This window comes from Rhinolophus sinicus, chromosome 1 (assembly GCF_057876585.1).
Source record: "Rhinolophus sinicus isolate RSI-liver-muscle chromosome 1, RSI-T2T, whole genome shotgun sequence".
NCBI classification, from domain to species: Eukaryota; Metazoa; Chordata; class Mammalia; order Chiroptera; family Rhinolophidae; genus Rhinolophus; species Rhinolophus sinicus.
This window is the reverse complement of record NC_142501.1, coordinates 6,413,233-6,434,916: the sequence shown is the minus strand read 5'-3', so window position 1 is coordinate 6,434,916 and position 21,684 is coordinate 6,413,233. Positions and strand designations below refer to the sequence as shown.

The 21,684-nt window shown below is 52.3% G+C and overlaps 1 protein-coding gene across 2 annotated transcripts in view; it reads left to right on the top strand.

The window, feature by feature from the left end:
- PARVB (parvin beta) overlaps positions 1–21,684 on the top strand; it is a 90,674-nt gene that overhangs the window by 17,383 nt on the left and 51,607 nt on the right. The window contains exon 1 of one of the 2 annotated variants that reach the window (XM_074326522.2): positions 9,825–10,004. The exons of the other annotated variant lie outside the window; for it this stretch is intronic. Coding sequence (XP_074182623.2) covers positions 9,884–10,004 — 121 coding nt within the window. The 5' untranslated portion in view covers positions 9,825–9,883. Of the gene's footprint in view, positions 1–9,824; positions 10,005–21,684 lie in introns of those variants that run through there. 2 annotated transcript variants of the gene reach the window in all.

Genomic DNA, 21,684 nt, shown 5'->3' with positions numbered 1-21,684 from the left:
AGAAAATGTAGCAGGGGACACACTCATACAAGGCGCAGATGGCTTTCCAAGGCCGATTAGATTTCTCCAGCAGGAAAAGGTCCGTGGAGGCTGTGTCCCTGCCACAGCGGCGCCATCGATGGCTTTTTATTTTCCTCATTGTCAGACTGATCCAATTTTCAGCACGATTTCTGAGTGTGTTGCAGGAACTTTAGGGACTGCAGTTGCCCTGGAGATTCAAGCTGGAAATCAAACCCTAATTGGTACTTCATTCCCATTCAAGGCGGAAACCCTGCTCAGGCCTCGGGCTTTGCCATCTGGACCCAGAGAGAGTGGATTTTAGTGTCCAAGCAGACCCGGCCTCAGACTCAGCCTGTTTGTCTCTGGTGGGGACTGCATCTTGATGCTGGCAGCATGACAAGGTGACAAAGAGCCCTGCGAGTTTCGCTTTTGACATCATGGGCACACAAGGCCCTGAGAGTGTGCCTGTGTCTGGACTTGTCCCTGTGCCCGGGTCCCCTGGGAGGGCACCTGTATCTGGGCTTGCCCAAATTTCTTCCTCCGTCTCAGTCATCATCTACAGCAGGGGTCTGCAAACTTTTATTATAAAGGGCCAGATAGTAAATCTTTTAGTCTCTGTGGCAACTAGTCAACTCTGCTGCTCTAGCACACACACAGCCACAGAAAACACTAATGGATGGGCATGGCTGCGTTCCCATAAAGCCTTGCTTACCAAAACAGGCCAGAGGCCAGATTTGGGGTGCTAGATTCTACTCTCTAGATTTGGCGTATGTTTTCAGTCCTCTTTCTGTCTTCTTAACTGTTACTGAAAAAGAAATCCCAACAACGCCCCCGCCCCCATGCTCTGCATCTGTTAAAACCCTGTACGCCCAGACTGATGGGGAGAGACGAGACTTTGGTCACTTGTCCCTTCTCAGCGTGGTGATGGGGACATGGAATTGAACAAGGGGATTGATGGCAACACCTCCCTTATCAACCTCCGGGATTGTTTTGAGAATTAAATGTGTTAATGTGTGGGGACGAGCCTTGTGGACTTCTCAGCGTGCACACATGCGTCACCAGGCACGTGCATGGAGGAGGAAATTGGGCAGACAAGTGAAAATGGCAGCTGAGGCTGGGGCCAGTCGGTTATTTCTTCCCACCTGTGCCATGCACACGCCCCTTTCAGGTGTGGAATGCCTGGCTTTTGTTGTGTAACCTGTGGGATTAAGCCCCCAGAAACTCCCCCCGCCCAGGCTGCGGTGTCCTAGCTCCATCTGTTTTGAGGAACAGCCACGGGAGAAGTGTAGTTCTGTGACACTTGAGCCAGGCAGCCAGAAAAGTCCTGCCAGATCGCGGAAAAGGTCTCATTTGACAGGTGCCATGTAATCACAGACATGTGCTCTGTGACTGCAAATTCCCTGCTGCAGAATATATATGATTCTTAGGAGGTGAGAGGGAAGGTCCAGAAGAGCTGCCGCGTCTGTCACTCAGGCTGTTTACAGGCCCCGGGGGGATTAGGGAAGGTTCTGCTGGCTAAGCCCTGACTAGCCGATGACGTTGTCCCTGGGCACTGGCCACTCCGGGAGGAAGCCTGTGGACCCAGCCTTGTTATGTGCCAGGTGAGCTGTTCCAGGTCTCAGTGAGCAGGTGAGCAGTGATGGCACCGATGGGCCAGGGTGTCGAGCCCGGTGTAGCCACAGCTGTCTCATCCCCTCTCGGTGGGAGAAGCCCTTTCTATAGTAGGCATTGCACTTAGTACATGAAGCTTATGCCATGGTGCACTTTGCTTATGTTACTATCACGCGTGAGGCCAAGAAGGGGCCGTGAAAGGAACCTGAGTGAAGATCTCTCAGGGTTGAATTGTACCCCCCTCCGGAAAAAAATGCATTCAAGGCCTTGTCCTTGGAGCCTGGGAAAGTGGCCTTATTTGGAAATGAGGTCTTTGCAGATGTGATCAGGGTGTACGTTAAGATGAGTTATCTTGGAGTGTGGGGTTAGGAGGCCCCTTATAAGAGGAGACAGACACAGTCACCCAGGGGACAAGGCCATGTGCAGACAGAGGCAGAGACTGAAGTGATGTGGCCACAAGCCCAGGACAGACGGCCACCATCAGACATTAGGAAGAGGCAGCAAGGACCCTCCGCTGGAGCCCTCGGACGGGGCGCGGCCCTGCCCACACCTTGGTCTCCGACTCTGGGTCCCGGAACTGGGAGAGAACGAATGTTTGTTGTGTTAAGCCCCCCAGTTTGGAGTACTTAGGACACTAACCGTCTCCACCCGGCCTTTGATGCACCGATGCCCTCAGCGGTCCTCCGGCCAGTGAGGTCCTGAGTGAACTTTGAAGGTCGTAGGGAGAAACCAAGTTAAAGGAATTCAGTTAAACTGAAGTGGCCACGTGAAGGTTCTGCCACCTAGAGATGTGGTGTGAATGCTGAACGTGAGCAGAGCTGGACCTACATAAATTGGTGCCCAACGGACCCAGGAGAAACGGACGGATTTAGACCCACTTTCCTCACTTGATTCTGAGAATGCTGGAAAAAACAAAACACCTCACGTTTCTGCCATCATCCTAGTCCTACGTCTCCCACCCCTTAAAATTATTAAAAAATTGTGTTATGATTTCTGTTAATCATTAAAAAGATGGCAATCTTTTTCTGTAAAAGTCCAAAGAGCAAATATTTTAGACTTTGTGCGCCATCTCACCTCTGTTGAAACAACCCAGCTCTGCCACTGAAGTGTGAAAGCGGCCATAGGCGATAGGCAAACATACAGGTGTGACTGCGCCCCGAAAGTTACATGGAGGGTGGGCACGTTTAGCCTACTGGCTGCACTTTGCCCCTCTCTGGTTTAAACCAACAATTATAAAAAAAACATTTATATGACATGTTCTACTTTCTAGAACGTTCTCAGAGAGATGGCCATTTAAAGTATTGCTATTGCTACCTGTGCTTTTTACAGTGGTCCCCTGAAATGAGTGTTAATTAGATCACGGTATGGAGAGCAGATAAACATTCCATGATTACTTGGCACAAGGAAGGGTTGTGAAGGGTTTCGCACCCAGGAGGTACCCAGTGTGTGTCTTTTAGCCAGCGCCCTCCTCTTCGGGAACTCAGTCATTAGAAAGTATATTGTGACATAGCAACATAATTTGCAATAGCCAAAAGATGGCCACACCGAAGAGTCCATCAACCAATGAATGATAAACATGACGTGGCATGTACGCACAATGGAATAGGATTCAGCCATAAAAGGAAGGAACTTCTGACGCGTCTGACAGTGTGGATGAAACGTGAGGACATCAGGCTGAGTGAAAGCAGCCAGTCTCAAAAGGGCGCGTCCTGGATGTTTGCACTGATCTGAGGTCCCTAGAGCAAATTCATAGAGACAGAAAGTAGAATGGTGGTTGCTGGGGCTGGGGGAGAGGGAGGGGAGTCAGTGTTTAATGGGGACAGAGTTTCAGTTTGGGGAGATGGAAAAGTTCTGGAGCTGGTGGTGGTGATGGTTGCACAACAATGTGAATGTACGTAATGCCATTGAACTGTACACTTAAAAGTGGTAAATTTCATGTATACTTTACCACAATTAAAAATTAAATGAAAACAATACTGTGAAATATGTTACACATGCAAAGAGTGTACGTATATACAGTTTAAAGAAAAATAAAGTAGCCCCGGAGCTACGACCCAGCTTAGATCATGTCACCTGTACCCCTCCCCTTCTGGAGCCCTCCCACCGGCAGAGGTGCCCCCTTTACTTTCCTTGCAGACTTACCGTGCATGCATCCATGCTCTCCTGGATCTCGCTTGCCTTTGTCTGACTTTGAACTTCATCCGCCTGGAGCTACGCCAGGCGCATCCCCTGCGTCTCGGGTTTGCCCAGCGGCACAGCCTGGCTGGGTGGTGCAGCCTGCCTCCCGCCTTTGCACGGCTGTCAGATCCCGCGCCAGGAGCACTGTCACTTTGGAACATGGGAGAGGGTGATTCAGCGCTGGGGCTGTGTGTGGATTTCCTTTGGCCGATTTTGATTTAGAGACAGGAGAGCAAGTGGTGAGGGAAGCAGACGAACTCTGAGGCGGGGTGGCCGGTTTCCCCTTCTGCCTGCAGCACTCACTCCCTGCCTCCTGGGCCAGCCAGGGCAAGTTACCCTGGGAGCCAGCTTTCCCAGGCAGGTGACAGCGATAGCATCAGGTTGTGGGGTGACTCTATAAAATGCCCAGAAATGGCACCTGGGACATGCTCAGAAAAATGGTGGGGTGAGAGCTGGCGGTGGAGTCCTTGGTGCTCATTTCTCTTCTACGCCTTTTTTTCTTTCTTTCTTTCTTTCTTTCTTTCTTTCTTTCTTTCTTTCTTTCTCTCTCTCTCTCTCTCTCTCTCTCTCTCTCTCTCTCTCTCTCTCTCTCTCTCTCTTTCTTTCTTTCTTTCTTTCTTTCTTTTTGCTGCTTGTGTCAACCTGGCAAAAAGGTTCAGCTTGTAAGTGTCCACTTGTGGGGGAATTTAAACACATTTAAGAGTCAATTAAATTAGACATTTGTGATCATTAGCCAAGTAAATTATTTTTTGAAAAATGTGATGTCCCAAGGAGGATATAGCCCATGGTGACATGCTCAATAAATGTTTGTCAGGACGAAGAGTGATTTCACGAGCCATAAGAATGGGATCCTTTGTTCTAAAACGAATGAGCTGACCGTCCAGCAGTAACGGTCGCTAGGAATTATCTGTATATTTGTAGAAAATCCAGAGATGACCAAAGAAGTCGTGCTGGATTTCACCGAGAGCAACGCCCAGGGAGGGCAGGCATGCTGTGCCCCCGGGGGGCACCCACGGGGGCAGTTGTGGCCGTGACCATGATCGTGGTCCGAAGCCTGAATTTATCAGCACTCTGAGCACACCTGTCTCGGGGGTGCACCTGCCTTAGCCAAGCTCAGGAGACCAGGGCATACAATGCAGTGCCCGCTTTGCAGCTGGCAGTGTGTCAGCCTCGGGACCTGGCGGGGCTGGGCGTGCGGGACCCCTTCTTGCCTTTTCCTGGTGTCTAGTGATTCTGGCGGCCCTTGGTGTCCTTGGCTTGTACACACATCACTTCACTCTGCCGCGTCATCACATGACCTCCTCCCTCTGTGTGTCTGTGTCCAAATGTCCTTCTTCCTATAAGGACCCTGGTTGTGCCCCTCCTAACGCTGTGTGACCTCATCTTAACTCGATGCAAAGGCTCTATCTCCAAGTCAGGTCACAGTCACAGTTTCTGGGTGGACGTGACTTTTGGGGGGATGCTCTTTATCCCACAGTCCTCTGCGCTTAGTAAGTGCCTAAAACCAGTTAGTTATGGTTGTTGTTACTGTTATTTTTATTGGTGAAGGAATGACAGGGATAAATCATAAACACGTAGTTGATCATATTTTTTCTTGATTCTGCATACGCCATGGTTTGTCTCGAAGACTGCTCTTGGTTTTCAAGGGAAAAGGGGCAAGAAGGATTGGTCTTTTCCTTTTCATTTGAAAAGGACTGTGAAGCTTGTGTCTGCACAGGGCCCACAGCTTACAAACTGATAAGCCCCCTTCGATGAACTGCTGCTTTATAATTTCAGCGATAAAATAAGCAGCAGTGTTTTTCTTCTTCTGATATATAGTCCTTTAAGATAAACGCCACTCACTGTCAGTCTGGGGAAATGTAATGAGCTGGTATAGTGTCCCATTCCTGCTCTTAAGAAGAGCTCGCCATTGCCACAAAATGTGGGTGTTCGGTGTGAACTCAAAATATCATGTACGTGCTGTCAATTATATTGGTGAAAAAAAAAGATGTCACACATCTCCTCCTTAGCTTGTTTAAAAGTCTCATGTAGCTTGTTTGACAGGTACAGAGGATGTGTCATTAAACAGATGCAGAGACTGCTGTCGTTGGTTTTAAATAGCACTTGTCAGTCTCCTCGCGGTGCTGGCTTCGCATTATGGAGCAGTGGATGTGACGTCCCAGGTCGCAGCTTCCTCTCCAGCAATGCTTTTTCTGCTCGTCCTCAGAGGAAGCCGTCTTGCTTACGTTTTGAGAAGGTGGAAAGGATTCAGAAGTGTAAGGTGGCTCCCTGCACGAGAATCCTGTGGCTGATTGTCACCGGGGCATATCTGGGGCAAGGGGAACCGCTTCCAATAGGAAACTTTGAATAGTTGAGCAGGAGACACTTGGCCTGAGCCAGAAGTGAAAGAAATCGGTGGTGAGAAAGGTGGTTGAGGCTGGGAGCTCAGGGGTCCACGCAGAAATCCCCATGTGTCAGGTGTAGGTGTGAGGGAGCTGGCGCTGAGAGTGAGTTACACCCAGTAGGACTTAACTGGGAAATGGCACTGGTAACACCACTAGATTAGACGCTGAGACCTAGAGAGAAGTCGGAATAGACCTGGGTTCTCTGAGCCAGTCTATGGCGCTGTGGTTAGATGTTGCTCCCGAAGAGAAGTGGTAACATTGTGACAAGTTTGCACGGTGACAGATGACTACTGGCCTTAGTGTGGTGATCACATTAAGGATGTGAATGCCGGGTCACTATATTGTGCACCTAAAACTAAGATAATGTTGTATACTGTGTTTCCCCGAAAATAAGACCTCGCCGGACAATCAGCTCTAATGCATCTTTTGGAACAAAAATTAATATAAGATCCGTTCTTATTTTAATATAAGACAGGGTATAATATAATATAATATAATATAATATAATATAATATAATGCCGGGTCTTATATTAATTTTTGCTCTAAAAGACGCATTAGAGCCAATGGTCTGGCCAGGTCTTATTTTCGGGGAAACATGGTATGTCCTCTCCTGTAATGTCACTGCAAACCGATTGGCCAATACTGAGTCGCTGCCCCGAGGGGAAATTCAGGGCTGGGTTTCTTGTAGACTCTGGTCACATTTTTGTCAACCGATCAATATATAACTTTGTCTCATGTCTGTTTCTGTTTAAAGACACCTTGTTTAATATATGTCACTGACTCATTAACGTTGAACTCAGGCCACCAGCGCTGTCACTCGGGCTTGAACGAAGCTCATCTAGCACACGCTTTCTCCTCACAAGACCCATCACAGCCTTCTCGTACTTGGGAACACCAGACAGCACTACGCTTAGGACCATTTTAAAGAGTGAAATCACCAACAAAAAGCACACAAATGAGAAACTGCCTGGCACTAAATGGACCATGAAGAGAACACCGGTTTACAAAATGAAACAAGGCGACGTGTCACCTTGGTCAACCTCAGTTGGGAACGTGCACCGTGGGCAACTTAAATCTTTTGTTCCTCTGTGTGTGTCTGCGAAGGAACATACGTGTCATGAGAACTGCTTTGGGGGTCACCAGTGAAGTTTAGCGAGGAGGTGAATTCACAAATACAGATTCCACACATAATGAGGGCGGGCTGTGCTTCGACAAGTACGTGTCTGGCGCCCACTGTGTTTCCTCTGAGCCCTGCCCTCAGCGTTCTGGTTCAGAGGGTGGCAGGTAGGGGTGGTGGGGATGGAAAGGCCCCCGGGGCACGGCGATCCCCAGAGTCCGGCTGCTGCCCACAGGCACGTGTGGCAGGTAGTCCAGCAGTGTTCCCGCTGGCCTTTGGTCCCTTCACTCCTCCTTGGTCTGCCCTGTGCAGGGGCGCCACGCTCTCGAGGGGCCGGCAGTCAGCTGCTCCCTGTCCAGTCGAGTCGAGAGGCGTCTTGCTCAAGGTCATGTGAAAAGCTGCCTTTCAAGGTCAGGTGAAAAGCTGCCAGCTCAGAGTCCCCAGCTCTGGCCGAGCCAGTCTGCTGTCTGCTGCCACGTTCTGGTCCCCTTCCCAGGCCTTCCCCGTGGCCTGGTCCAGGGCGTTCAGTTGACCAGGGCATGGTCTCTGAGGATGTGGTGTCATCGCTGATGAGACAGGCTCAAAGGGGCATTGGCACCTGCCTCCTGCTCGTGCCCTGCTGGGGAAGGGCGGAGGGCTGCTGCTGGGGTGGTGCTGGTTTGGGGAACCCATAGTCCTCTCTCTTCAGCCTCCTGGGGGTCATACGTGTGACACTGGCTATATCAGCACTTTTCCTTCCCGCTGAAACCACTGGCCCCCAAGGTCATAGCTAGAACGTCCTTGTCACTTGGTGACAATCATGCCAAAACCATGGTTCTTTCTGGAGCACGTGGCTGTTCCTTCCGAGCCCTGGTTTCTTGGATTCCTTTCCTATTGGACATGTTTTGTAGAGGGAGAGACGTGGCCTGGAACTGACAGTGCCCAGATGGAGGTGATGTGAAAAGAGCGGAAATAAGCTCAGTTCGAGAGGGCAGGAAAGGTCCAGCCGAGTTACCCAGAGGCCAGGGTTAGTGGTTAAGCACATTCTGGAGCTTCAGATCTCGAGGATCTCGGAGGTTGATGGGTGTGACCTTGAAGAGGACATACCTCATCTGCAGGGCTGGGGAAGGTCCCGGCTTTGAGACATGAGGCTGTAAACCATCACGCAGCCAGTCCTAGAGTCGGGGTGCTCAGAGCTGGAGGGGCCTTTGCAGGTTATTTTTTCCTTGATTCCCCCTGGTCTGATTGATTGTACGGACTGGTCGGGGCTTGGTGGAAGAAGGAGAGTGGCATTCGCTGGGCTTTGAACTTGGCTGGTGCTGGGCGAGGCCCTGGGGCCTGCCACTGCATGTGGCCCCCAGTTCACATGTTGTGGGGAGTACCTGCAGAGGCGGGGGTGCTGAGAAGACCCCTCTCCCAGCCCAGCCGTCCCTTGTGTGCAGACTGAAGGCGCCATCTCCATGAAGAGCTGGCGGTCTCGGTTGGATCATAGCCATTCTGTTCTCTGCAGGCGAGAGCCTTCCTCTCTGAGCGCCCACAGAATGCCCCCGCTCTGTTCCCACTGAGGAAGCCTCTCCTCGGGCACCCAGTGCATCTGCTGTCCTGGCTGTGGGCTCTGTGCCAGCATCTCCGTGGGGCTCACGCACTCCCCACTTAAGCAAACTGGGAACTGGCGGGTTGATCAGTCAAGCAACCCCTATGAGAGGTCATCTTCAGGGAACGTGTTTCCAACGGGGGTTAGACGATTGCTAATAATTATCACAAATGAGAGCTAATCGTGCTTCCTAGTGCCAGGCACCACGTAAATTCATTTATCCCCATGGCAACCTCATGAGGTCAATTACTGTTATTAACCCCATTTTATAGGTGGGGGGACCAGGCATAGACAGGTGCTGCCTGCTCAGGTCACCCAGCTGGTAGGTGGCTGGGCCCTGCATTGAAACCAGGCAATATATCCAGCGGCCAAAAGGGGGTGTAGTTCTACTCTGCAAACCGCCCCCCCCCCCCCCCCCCCCCCGCAATTCCAGGATCATCCTGGGTCCCTCCACCCCATGAGGTAAGCACCAAAAACAACCTGCCAGCCTCTGCAGTTCGGGGCGCTGCCCCCTCCCATGGGCTTTGTTTCTGGTATTTGATTCCTGTTGTCGTGGAAACGGGGTGACAAGTGTTCCTCTTTAGTGCCCGTCCTCCTGACAGTAGCCGCTGACCAGGAGACACAGTGTGGGACGATGTGGACCTGCCCTTTGTGATGTCGTCTCCACTCAGGGTTGGGACGGAGAACCAGACCTGGGCCACCTCGCGGACCCTCATCTGGTCACCTGGTCTCCAGGCTGAGATGAGGCTTCTCAGAGGCCGAAGTCTATTGTTGAGTTTTCTCTGAGCCAAATAAACATGTCTTCAGTGACACTCCCTTCCTGCCCTCTTTAGGCCTGTGGGTTTGTTTTCCTGGGGAGCCCTCTGCTTGCCCACGAAGCTGTTGCAGTGAGATAGGAATAATATTTTGTGGTTAGCAGGCTTCTATCACTTCCAACACCGCGGTCACCCCGGCTGTTTGATCCTGTGTGGCCTTCCTCAAAGTCTCCCTAAAGGGGCCCTTTCCTCAAATTGCAAGTCATGGTGGCATCCCTGCCCGTGTCCATATATGCACTCGGCGTGTGTCCTGTGTCCTGGCTGAGTCCCCTGCCTCACCTTGTCTGCATTTCTAACGCCTCCGCCAGCCTCACCCTCTTCTCCAGTGAGTACCCCCCATTTTCCTCCTCATCGTTTTCGGTAAAAGCTAAACCTGGGCCCACACTTACTTCTTCTCTGCATTATGGAAGCAGGTTGTTTAGACCCTGGCTGGCTTTAGACCCCATTTGAGTTTTCCCAGGAAGGTGATGAGGACGTTGGTGTCAGGACAATGGGAAAGGGTGAGCCTTTGGACGGGCACCTGATTTGTGGAGTGAAGCATGTTGGGAAGCTTCCGTCAGTCTGGTGGGTCATGTGGATCTTCGGTCCTAAAAGAACGGTGTTTAGAACGTCTTCAGGATCAAGTTACAATTGAGATTTGTTTCGGGGTATTTATCTGAGGTGATGGGTGTCTCTTGAAACATCTTCTGGTTCTGTCTTCCCCTTGTCCCTGGCTGTCTGGGCCAGTATCCAGCTCTTCGTGTTACCGCTGGACAGGACATTCATTCTCTCTTTTCTTCAGGAGGCAGTAGTCAGTGGAAGGAGCTTTGCCGTTCTTAGCACAGTTGTGGCGGTTGGCAGTCACTCTGATGCTCGGTTTCCCCACCTGTGAAATGGGGACAGTGGCACAGGTGATGTGTACTGAGCTTTCTAGGCTGCAGGGACTGTCCCAATCTCTTAATATGCTCTGTTTTGTGCAATCGTCATAACAACTTATTTTGCAGCTGAGGAAACCGGAGCCCAGAGAGGCTAACTAACCTGCCCAAGGTCACACAGCAAATGGGAATGGGAGTCAGGGGTTTATTGGAGCTCTGAACCTCCCCATCTCCTGGGGACCTGCTGCGAGACTGAGTGAGATGGTGGTTATTTGAATGTTCCTGTGGTTCTGACACTGAGAAATCTTGCAACAAATGCTCTTCCCCATCTGGCAGAATAAAGCGCACACACTTTTTTTCTGTGCTCTGCCTGATATGTCCTTGCAGAAAGGGACACTGGTACGAGCTCCACAGGTGACCAAGAGAGGAGCCCTTCTCTCAAGTGGTCGGTCACAGGCTGATTTTTGCCTTGATCATTCACATTCTTTCGAGCAGGCGTTTTGTAGGCGAGTGTAGGGACATTTCCAGAGGAGAAATCAGCCGTTGAAGGAGGGGCTTAAGGAAATTGAGTGCAGGAGGCTCTTAGCTCACTGTCTGAGGCAGCTCTTCAGAGACAATAGACCTTCCAATAAAGGCGGAAAGTGATTGAACCAGGCCAAGTGCCCTTCCGGTGCAGGGCAGAGGAGATGGTGAGGAAGAAAGGGCTGGGCACTCGTGGAGAGACGGACCCTGCCTGCCCGCCCTCTGGGGGCTGTGATGGACTTTGTTCCTCTTGCTCTCTCTAACTGAGGGGCTGATTACTGAGTTCTGTACCCATCCGCTGGGAGAGTCACAAGGTACAAGAGCATAGTTAAGACCCTGAGAAGTCCTGCAGAAAAAGACATCCGTTTAGCTCTGCTTCACCGAATATTTCCTCTACTTCCTCAACCCTGGCTTAATTCATGAAGACCCACGTCTGTGGACCTCACTTGGGGAAATGTTGATGGGGACCAAATAAATAGGTATCTTGCTCATATATATATACTGCTGTTTGCCAGGTCCTGTTGGAAAATTAATTTAAAAGCTGTGCCAACTGTGTTTTCTCCGAAGATCTATTAGAAAAGGAGTCCTGAGGCTCTGAAAGCTTGGGGACCTGAGCTGAGAGCGCCCCTCCACTGTGGCCCTGTGGCCACCTGCCCCCACCCCCAGCCCGTTGGTCATCTTTTGCACCAGAGGACTTCTCTGGGATAGCTCTCTTCACCAGTGTGTTTGTCAGCTCCTTTGCAGGCTTGACGTCTGCTGCGTAGGAGGGCATGGAAGGTACGATTGGGTTCAGGTTAATGACTGTGTGTTTATTCCAGATGCCCACTCAGTAGGACAGGCAGCATACAAGTCCTGGCTTAATTTCTTACTTGTCGTGGGGCCTTAGGCGCATTGCTTAACTTCCCTGAGCTTTATTTTTCTTATCGGTGAAGCCAGATGGCCACTGGCTGCATTGAGGGCCGCGCGGCCGTCCACGCCTGGCCCAAAGCACGCACCCAGGAAAGCCAAGCATCTGCTGCCACCTCTCCTGTGTCACTGCCAACTGCGGCTGTGTCTGCCTCCCTCCTCACTCCTCTCTCCTCCCGCCTGACCGCTTCACCTACCCACAGGCACCCGAGACTGTAAGAGCTTTCTAAGAGTTCTTAAATGTCCGCGACTGCCCCATGTTTATTCTCTTGTCTGGAGAGGACTTTGCAGTCGGGTAGACTCGGTTCCAATATCAATGTCACGATTCACTGCCTCTTGGGCAAGTCACCTGTGTGCTGAGCCTCTATTCCCAGGTCTGTACTTGCACCCCTGACCCTGGCTGTCAGGAGCCTGAGTGAGCGCATGTCAGAGGATATGGGGCAGGCACGCCCCTCAGTATGAGTCAGACTTCCTTCCGCCATGGCATTCGTCCAGCAGTCTCTGTCCCCACCATGAAGGCCATCCCTCACCGCCTTTCTGGGTTGAGGGCTTTCAGGTTGGGCGTGGAGTGGGACAAGAGAAAGGAACTTGAGAATGAAGAGCCAGCAGTTTGCTGATCAGGACTTGAGCGCGCCCTCTCTCTTCCTGGCTTACTAGCCATCCTCCTGCTACAGAATGACCCAGACAGAATGACCCAGACCGAAAAGACACACTTCTCCTACCCGCCAGGAGTGTGAGGGTGGGGATTTGGCACCCTCTCCCTCCTCCCTGAAGGTCAGGTTGAAGACTTGAGTCCAAAGTTGCCTCCTCCAGGAAGCCTGCCTGGACTGCCACTCTTTCCCTCTTAGGTCCCCAGCATTCTCACATCCCTCCATTATTTGTCTCCTGGACGCTGAGGCCCTTGGGGTCTGGCCTGTGTCTGAGTCCTCGCCCAGCCCTCCTGGCATCAAGCCTGACTTTAGTGGACGTCCACTCAGTGGCTATCGGAGGAGTGAGTGAGCAGATGCAAACTGAGGCAAATCTCATCAGGGTTATATGATAAAATGCATATGAAAAGCCTGACTTCTTTTACTATGTGGAGGAAATTTAAAGTTAAAAGTGAATTAGTCTAGCTATACCTATTTTCCCCCACCCCCGACCCTTAAACCTCTCAAACAGCAACTATAAATAAAGGGGACCCAATGTGAAATGTGGCCTTTCAGGTATTTTCTCCAAACGCGCATGTTTCTGTGCAGCTGGGGAGGCAGGATCGGCCTTTGAAATTTGGGATACACTTGAAGAGACACATTCGTTGCTTATAGAAGGCACAGAGGAGGCCTGTGTGTGGGGGGGTCTCTCTCTGAAAGGAGGAAGCAGGTGGCCCCAGCAGGCTGTGGGGTGATCACCCGGCTCCTTCCCCTCCAGACCTGCAGGTGACCAGCCGCACGTAGTAGGCCCACAAAGCTTATTTGACAAGCGTTTGTTGAGGGCCTCCTCTGTCCGGTTGACCCTGGGGTTGGCCATTTCACATGTTCTCTTATTGAATCCATGACCCAGAGGTGTAGTTATGATGCCCATTTCACTCCGTCATTCTGTTGAGTGCCTACTGTGTGCCATGCCCTGTGCTGGGCTTTGCAGGTACAGAGAAAGGACCCTGTACTCAGGGAGTATCTGTTCAAGCTGGAGACAAACAGTTATTTAAAATGTAAAATAATAACAGAGTGGGATGGCTTCAGGGCACGAAGGAAGGGGTGCTGTCCTAGTCACCCAGGGGACTTTGAGGTGTGTGTCCTGGAAGGGTTCTCTGGGAGCATGAGAAGGGGCCGGTCCCCTAAAGCCAGGACGTGTCTTCTGCAATTGGACAGAAACAAGCCTGGCTGCGTTGGAATAAACCCCAATGTTTTGGGCCCACGATCCATCCTGTTGCCCACACAGCTGCCTCGGTGAGCAGAGCTGAAGGTCCCTGGGGACTGTGACCCGGGGCTAGGGTCACAGCAGCCTCCGAGGAGCAGCTGTCCGGCCACACAGAATGTTGGCAGCACACTTGGCTGGTCTGGCCGTCCCTGCCTGGCCCCCAGAGCTGTCACCAGTGCCCAGAGCACTCACCCTGCTGGAGGCCACTGACTTCCTTGGGGAAGGAGGGTGCCCGGTTGCCAGCACAACCAGAGATGGGAGGCCAGGGCTTCAGGCAAGTGGCTGAGCTTCTTGGAGCCCCAGAGAGCGAGGACAGGGCAGGCTGATGCTGGCTTGCTAGCACCTTGTCTCCGATGGAGGAAGTGGGGAGGGATGAGAGAGCAATGGGCATTACTCACCATCTCTTCCCCATGCCCTCTCAGCTGCCTGCTGCAGCCCTGGCCGGGCCGCGTGGGTGTGTGGGCAATTAGAGTACGGCCCTGTGCCAGGCACACAGCATGATAACAAAGATGGATGGATTGGATGCAGCTGCACAGTTACTTCTGCCTTCGGGCCCCCACTTCATGTCCAAACTGGGTGAGAAAGCAGAGGGACAGAGGAGTCCTGGCTGTCCCTCTATGCCAAGGAGACTCCCTGGGGGCTGGAGGTGGGGGGGCTAGGTGGCAGCCGGCCCCTTTCTCCTGAAGGGTCTGGAGGCCAGGGCCCTGCCCACCTTAGTCCTGGAGGCTGAAGGGTGCCCACACTGCACGTGAACTTAGCACTTATAGTTTGCAGAGCACCGGACAGCTTGGATGGCGTTTAAGCCACATGACGACCCTATGAGGTGGGGCCGTCCTGGGCCCTGCAGGGTGTTGAGCCATATTCCAGATGTAGATGCCAGGAGCAACTTCTGTCTCTAGTTGTGACAACCAAGACTTTCTCCCGACACTGGCACACGTCCCCTGGAGGGCAGAGTTGTCCCTGGCAGAGAACCACTGAGCCAGGAGGAGGCTGCCGCCCCGGATACGCGTCCTCAGGCCCCGCCCCCCAGGAGTGGGACAGCAAGGGAAGAGAAGGTCACTGGCAACCACCTACCTTTCTGCCCTGGCCCTGGGGACATGGGTGCCTGGGATCTGTCTGGAACACGCACATGCACACACACGCACATACCAGCACACCTACACACCCCGTGACCCGGAAGGGGACCCCTGTTCTATTTAAAGTCTATTTAAAAAATAAAGACTCTGCGTTTTAGAGCATACTAGGTTCACAGCAGTGCTGAGGGGAGGCTCAGAGACTGCCCACGTCCCCCGGGCCCCCACACAGCCTCCCACTGTCATTGTCCCCCGCCAGAGTGGCTCCTTTTTATCAATCGGTGACCACTGACAGGCTGTCATCACGCAGAGTCCCTCGCGTCCATTAGGGTTCACTCTTGGTGTTGTGCATTCTGTGGCTTTGGACAAACGTGAATCCACCGTCACAGTGTCACACAGAGCACTGTCACTGCCCTGAAAACCTCTGCGCTCTGCCTGTTCACCTTGCTCGTATTCCTGGTACCGGGTGTACTGTAGACGGGCCCGCCTGGAACCACAGGCCCGGCCACCACTGATGTCTGTGCTGGGATGTACTGTTTTTAGTGACTTGAATAATGACCTTGAGAAAGAGCTACAGTGGTACCTCGGTTTTCAAACGTAATCCGTTCCGGAAGACCGTTCGAGTTCTGAAACGTTCGAAAACCGAGGCACGGTTTCCCCATAGGAAGTAATGCAAATGGATTAATCCATTCCAGACCTTTAGAATCAACCCTTAAAACTGCAAACTTAGCTTGAATTTTACTATCTAACGAAACCATAGATCCATAAAGCTTATAGCATTCGTAAACCAAAATGTCCGTTAACGAAGACATTCAAAAACTAAGGTCCTCCTGTACTTCTAATCCTTGCACGAATTTGACAATGGCCGGGCTGCTCCCTGAGGACCTGTTGGGCCCACCCCTGGAAGGACAGTGATAGGATGGAGAAGACATCCACGTCACGTGTTTTGGGGACAAAAGTTTAGGACCCTGGAGAGGTTTTGGGCACAGCTGTGGCCGGAAGGTCAAGCGGTTAGCACACCCCGGGCTCCTGTGCGTGAGCCCATTCAGGTGCCAGGCCGAGGAGGGCGGGGGAGGGGGTGGGTGGTGTGACCCCCACGTAGTCTGCCCGCCCGAGGCTCTGAGAAGCCCCCGCTGGAGACACGACTTCAGCTCTTGCTGACCGTGAGGCCATCTTGCTCTTTTTACATATAATATTGTACATTTTAGTGGACTTACCCTTAGAAGCCAAGCTCCTCGGGCGTCATTGTCGTGTGAGAGTGACCTGCGACACTTGGGGACAGTTGGGATTTTATACATTGTATTGGTTGAATTCATCCCTCGTGCATGTTTTGTGTTTGTTCTGCTCGCGTAACCGAAGCCATGCCTGTTTCAATAACAGTTGTGTCACGGAGTTTCACGTGGTGGCTGGTGCAGGGTAGGTGCTCAGGGAAACAGGTGCGGCTAAGGAATGTTCCGGGCCTTTTGAGACGACAGGGAGTCGCTGCGGCTGTCTTGAGGTTGTATTAGTTTCCCGTGGCCTGTAACCGTAGCTTTAGTGCCTGAAACAACACACCTTATCTTAGCGTCCTGGAGGGCAGCAGTCCTAAAATCCAGGTGTGGGCACGGCCAATTCTTTCCGGAGGCTCTCGGGGAGAATCCATTTCCTTGACTTTTCCAGCTTCTAGAAGGGGGCCCACATTCCTTGGCTGAGGGCCCCTTCCTCCATCTTCAAAACCCACAGCGTTACATCTTTCAGTCTTTCTGTTGTCATTGTCGCATTGCCTTTTTCTCTCTCTGATGTGTCTGCGTCCATTTTGTAAGGATGACGTTAGGCCCACTGGCTAATCCCAGATAACTTCCCATCTCAATCAAGGCTCTTAACTTAATCACATTGCAAAGTCCCTTTTGCCTTGGAAGGGCACAGATTCCCTGGATTAGGACATGGACATTTTAAGGGACAGGGGGACATTATCCAGCATGCCGTAGAGACCCTAAGAGAAAGGGTAGAAAATAGCTCCTATGAGTCCCAAAGACAAATATCAGAGAGGAATGGTGGCGTCCTGAAACGTCATTCGTTCGTTCACCATTAACTCACCAAGTGTCATTCAGTGCCTCCTCTGGACCAGGCCCTGTGCTGAGGAGATGGGTTAGGCTGAGCATGTGCCCCTACAGAGTGCCACGGACGTGAATCCTGTAACATATATGCACGCACGTGCCTCAACCTGTGATAATGCTTGAAAGGAACAAAACTAAACAGGGAGCCGTGGGAACCTGACTTCATTTGGGATGGCGGGGAGGAACTCTCCACACATCTCTGGCTCCCAGACATCCCTTTGGGGCTTTCCCTCCAAAAGGCCCCACCTTCGGGAACCCCGTGGGTTGTGAAAGTCTTTCACCTTTGTTGCCTGAGTGCTGCTCCATTCAGGACGGGCGGAGCTGTCTGTGCCTGCGCAGGCCAGCAGAAATGCCACCTGAGGTCCTTAAGTGTCTCAGCTGGTAACAGAACCGCCAGCACCGGGACCCCCCCCCCCCCCAAAGAGCCACGTGCTTTTTGGAAGGTGCCCATCTGCCCAGCCAGGTGGACTCTTTAGATGAAACAAACCTATGCAGGTTGTCTTGTCTCACTTGTACAGGTAAAGATGGGCCACTAGAGGGCACCGTCCTTCCGGCATTTTCTGCACGCCTCTTCCCACGTTCTCTCCAAACTGAGCATTTCTGTAGCTGGTGCATGTAGTCTTTTTAATTTTTTTTTCCTTTCTTTTTAATGACTTAATGATTTAATCTTCTTATCTTCTCAGCAGAGCACAATCTGGACTTCCCTGGGTACGATGGGGTGTTACTGATCAGATTAATTAATGTAGGTTTGCATCACAGGGACCAGTGGAACTTGCTTCTCCAGGCTCATTCTTTCCACCAGCAGTTCTGCCTTCTCTTTATTAAACAAGCTCTCACAGTGTGTTAACCTCACTGGGCTCGTCCTCCTGCGGGGAATGATCAGCAGATTTCGGATGTTGTTACCGCCTCCTGCCTTGGGGGACAGCCCGAGGGGCAGTGACTACGCCACCAAGCGCAAGGGGAGATGTCAGCGTCCCTTTGGGGGTAATTCTGAGTTTCTCAGGGGTTTCACCTCCTGCCCCACCCGCTGTGTCCCCTAGCCCCTTTTCCCCCTTATCACTAACTACTGACAGATTTTCATGGCCACTGATTGAAATCTCTTTCACATCCTCGCAAATCACCAGCACCATTGATTTGTAGAAAGGTGACAAATGCACCATCCCCCAAATCAGGGAAACAGAGGATCTGCCCTCAGAGGATCTGCCATCAGATTAGCGTGAGTTTGGCCAGGATGGACTGGTGGCCAGGCCCTTGAGCTAAGGGGGGGATGGAGAAAACGGGAAGCAAAACAGGATGGCCCTTTTGGGGGTCAGGGGAAGCTGGCTTCAGGGATGTGGCTCCAGCTGTTCACCATAGGAGTGGAGATAGTTGAACATGTGCCCGAGAGCTGCCAAAGAACGCACACTAAATGGTGGCAGAGCTCGTGGTCCCTTGGGAAACCAGCGTCTTACACCTGCTCAGATGGGCACACTTGCCGGATGGGCCTGCTGGGCTGGCCATTGCCTCTGATGTGCTGCTGCATTTTAATTTCACTTGAGTCACTTGCTCAGTATTTCTGAGCCTCCACAGGCTCTGCGGCTTTCTTCTCCTGGTCACCCGTCACTGTTGATGGCAGCTGGCCCTGGCTCGCTGCTAGTGGACTTTGGGAGGCACTTTGCATGTTTCAGAGCTGGCGTGGGGGTCGAGCTGTATTGCTGGCACTGCCCGATTGCCATCCCGATGCTTTCTGTAGAGTTGACGTTCTGTTATGATTCAGTCTAATTAGTGTTTGTTTTCAATGCTCAGCGACTGTGTAAAGATGTCGTGGTGATGCCTGAGCAGTAAATTCAGAATCTTCGAGATTAGATCATGCGTGCTTTACAGTGAAGTGGATATTTCAATGTCTGGATTCTTTGAGGATTGGTGACCTGGGGGTACGTGGCCCCTCAAGTCATCTGAACAGTTACTTGCTGTGGCCGTTCCACGCCTCGAAGCTGGCAGATAACTGAGGCTTTCAGAATTTGGTCTTTTTCTGTCTCATGTGGGCCAGCACACATTTGTGGGGTCTCCTCTGTGTGCTGGGCCCTCCCTGGGGCTCAGGGGTGCTTGGATTTGACCTCTGCCCTCTAGGAGTTTATCATCCAGCAGTGAGATATCCACACAGCCTCCAAGATAGTAAACTCTGGGCAGTCGGGCTGTCTGTGAGTTCACGGCCAGACCTGGCACCCTTGTGTGGTTCGCTGGGTGAACTTGTTGAACGGATTGCTCTGTATGATGCTAAGTGCGCTCGGTAACCCAGAGCAGGTGCTGTGACAGCGCGAGAAGGGGAGGACAGACCCAACATTATCGCTCAGCTGACTAATTCAGCTCTCATGCACACCATCTTGTTAAATTAGTTGTCATGACAACCTCAGGATGAGGTCTGGTTATTATCCCCTCCCCCCAACTGCCCGCAGTGGAGAGACGGTAAAAGATGGAAGGAATTAAAGCATACGCCCAAGGTCACATGGCCAGTCTGTGATGAACCCCCAAAGCCTCCACCCGCCCCACTATTCTGTGAACACCAGCACCGACGCTGGGCCTGGGGGATTCGGAGGAATGACAGATGCCTTCTGAACAGAGCATGAATGAGAGGACGTTTGTAGCGGACTTTGAAAGTGCAGCGTGTTGGGCCACCTGGCACAGCTGCTGGATGTGATGCTGTTGGAGGGGGCAGAGCCTGAGCAAGGCGTGGGGGGCAGACTCCTCCCTCAGTGGATGGTGGGGCGGGTGCCATGGGGAGGGGTCTGGACTTTGGGGAGACAGTGAGGCCTGGGACGGTCGGTGGGTGGTGGAGCGACCCGACGGGCTTGTGTTCTGGGACAAAGCCTTGAGACACTGGGAGGTGTCTGGAAGGGCCAAAGGGCGGGAGCCTGGAGCCACAGAGGCTAGCGCATGTCCCCTGGCCTTCTGTGGGTCGAAGCATCGTTTTGGCCCCAAGGATTCCACCTGCTGTGCTCGCAGGACTTGAATAAGCTGACCCACTTGCTTTCTGCCTGAAAAACCAACCAAACCAGCGCTTGTCCCTAAGAGATCAGTCATCCTTTGTGAGAGCGAAGCCCAAGCTTCTCCCGTGTCCTGGTTTCTGCTCGCCAGGCGGTTTATGTGGTGAACCTGACATTCCGCGCTCACTGGGAGTCTGTCTTCCTATTCTCCTTCCCACAGACCTTTCGTTTTCCTGTGGTTCTCACATTTTCTGGTCACCCCGGGCGAAGGGGAAGAGGACTGATCCTGGGCGCAGGGAACTATCTGTTTGACGTCGGCTTCTGCGCACCAGTGTTTTGTGTTTATACCTAAGCACCTTTGGGTATTCAGAAGACGTTTTTTCCCAGAAATGGGTGGGTGGCCTCTCTGCCTGCAGCAGGTGGCTGTGTGAATGTGCGCCCCAGCAGGCGAGGTTTGAATGTGGCTCCTGGGGCAGCATGTCCCATCAAGTCCCTAATTGCAGAGCCAAATGCCTCCTCGTGAGTCCCCACCCTCCGCACGGCCACGTTGCAGCAATTGGGTTCTTGGTGACTCATGACTGCCAGGCTAATGGAAGGTTTCGTGGAACCTCTTTCCCCACCCAATTAAGTGGCTGGGGGTGGGATGTTTGGCAAGAATAGCCTGTTCCCAGTTCTTGTGACTTTATGTCTCTTACCTGAATTCTCTATGCAGCTCTATTTTGTCTGTGTAAACACATTTATAGTCATTTATTCATTCGTTCCATGGATTGAATGCTGGTCACCGGCCAGAGTTTGTGCAGGATACGAGGTCATGAACAGCACCTGGCCCCTCTGCACTCCTCGGGGGCAGGGAGTTAGGCACACCCCACAACTACCTGATGGGGGATAAGGGCTTGTCGTTGTGACGTGCACGGGGAGCTGTGGGAACCCAGAGGAGTGGCCCTAATTCTGCCTGGGGGCTGGATGTACAGAGAACGCTTTCCTGATGAATCTGGGGGACGGGGTGGAGTTAGCTAGATATAAAGTGAAGGGCATTTCAGGCAGTGGGGACGGTTGGGGCAAAGGTGTGACAGACACGAGTGGTCTGGAATGACCTCTTTAGAAGGTATGTGAAGAAGTGCGGGGCTGCAGCTGGGTCCATGAGAGGAGGGGTCCGCTCATCAAGAGTCTTTGGGTACCACTGTGAAAGGCTTTGGGTTTTACCCTGGAGCCTGTGGGAGCCCTGGGCGCGCTCTACCTGGGAGTGATGGGGTCAGCTTTGTTGGAAGGGCTGCTGTATCAGACAGGACTCAGTTTGGAAATGACAGAAGACCCAACTCAAAGTGGATTAGGAGCAAAATGGAGTTCAAGGGTGCATTTGACAGACAGGTCCAGGTGGGGTCTGCCTCAGGTAAGGCTTGATCCAGCACACAGACGATTTCACTAGACTGTGTTCTCTCTGCTCTGTTGACCCAGTGCCATCATTTCCAGGTTCTGTGTGGTGTAGGAGGAAGAGGCAGCTTCCACCTGCATCCTTTCTGGGTCAAAACCAGTGGGAAAGAGTGCTTGTCTCATTCTGCATTCCTAGTAACCTCTCCTTGTAGCTGTTGACTCTAATTCGGGTGAGCCCATCCTTGACTTGAGAACTGTGTTCTGGGGAGTGCAATGTGCCCATTGGCTCAGGTCTGGGTTACCTGTTCTACCCCGGGGCTGGGGGCA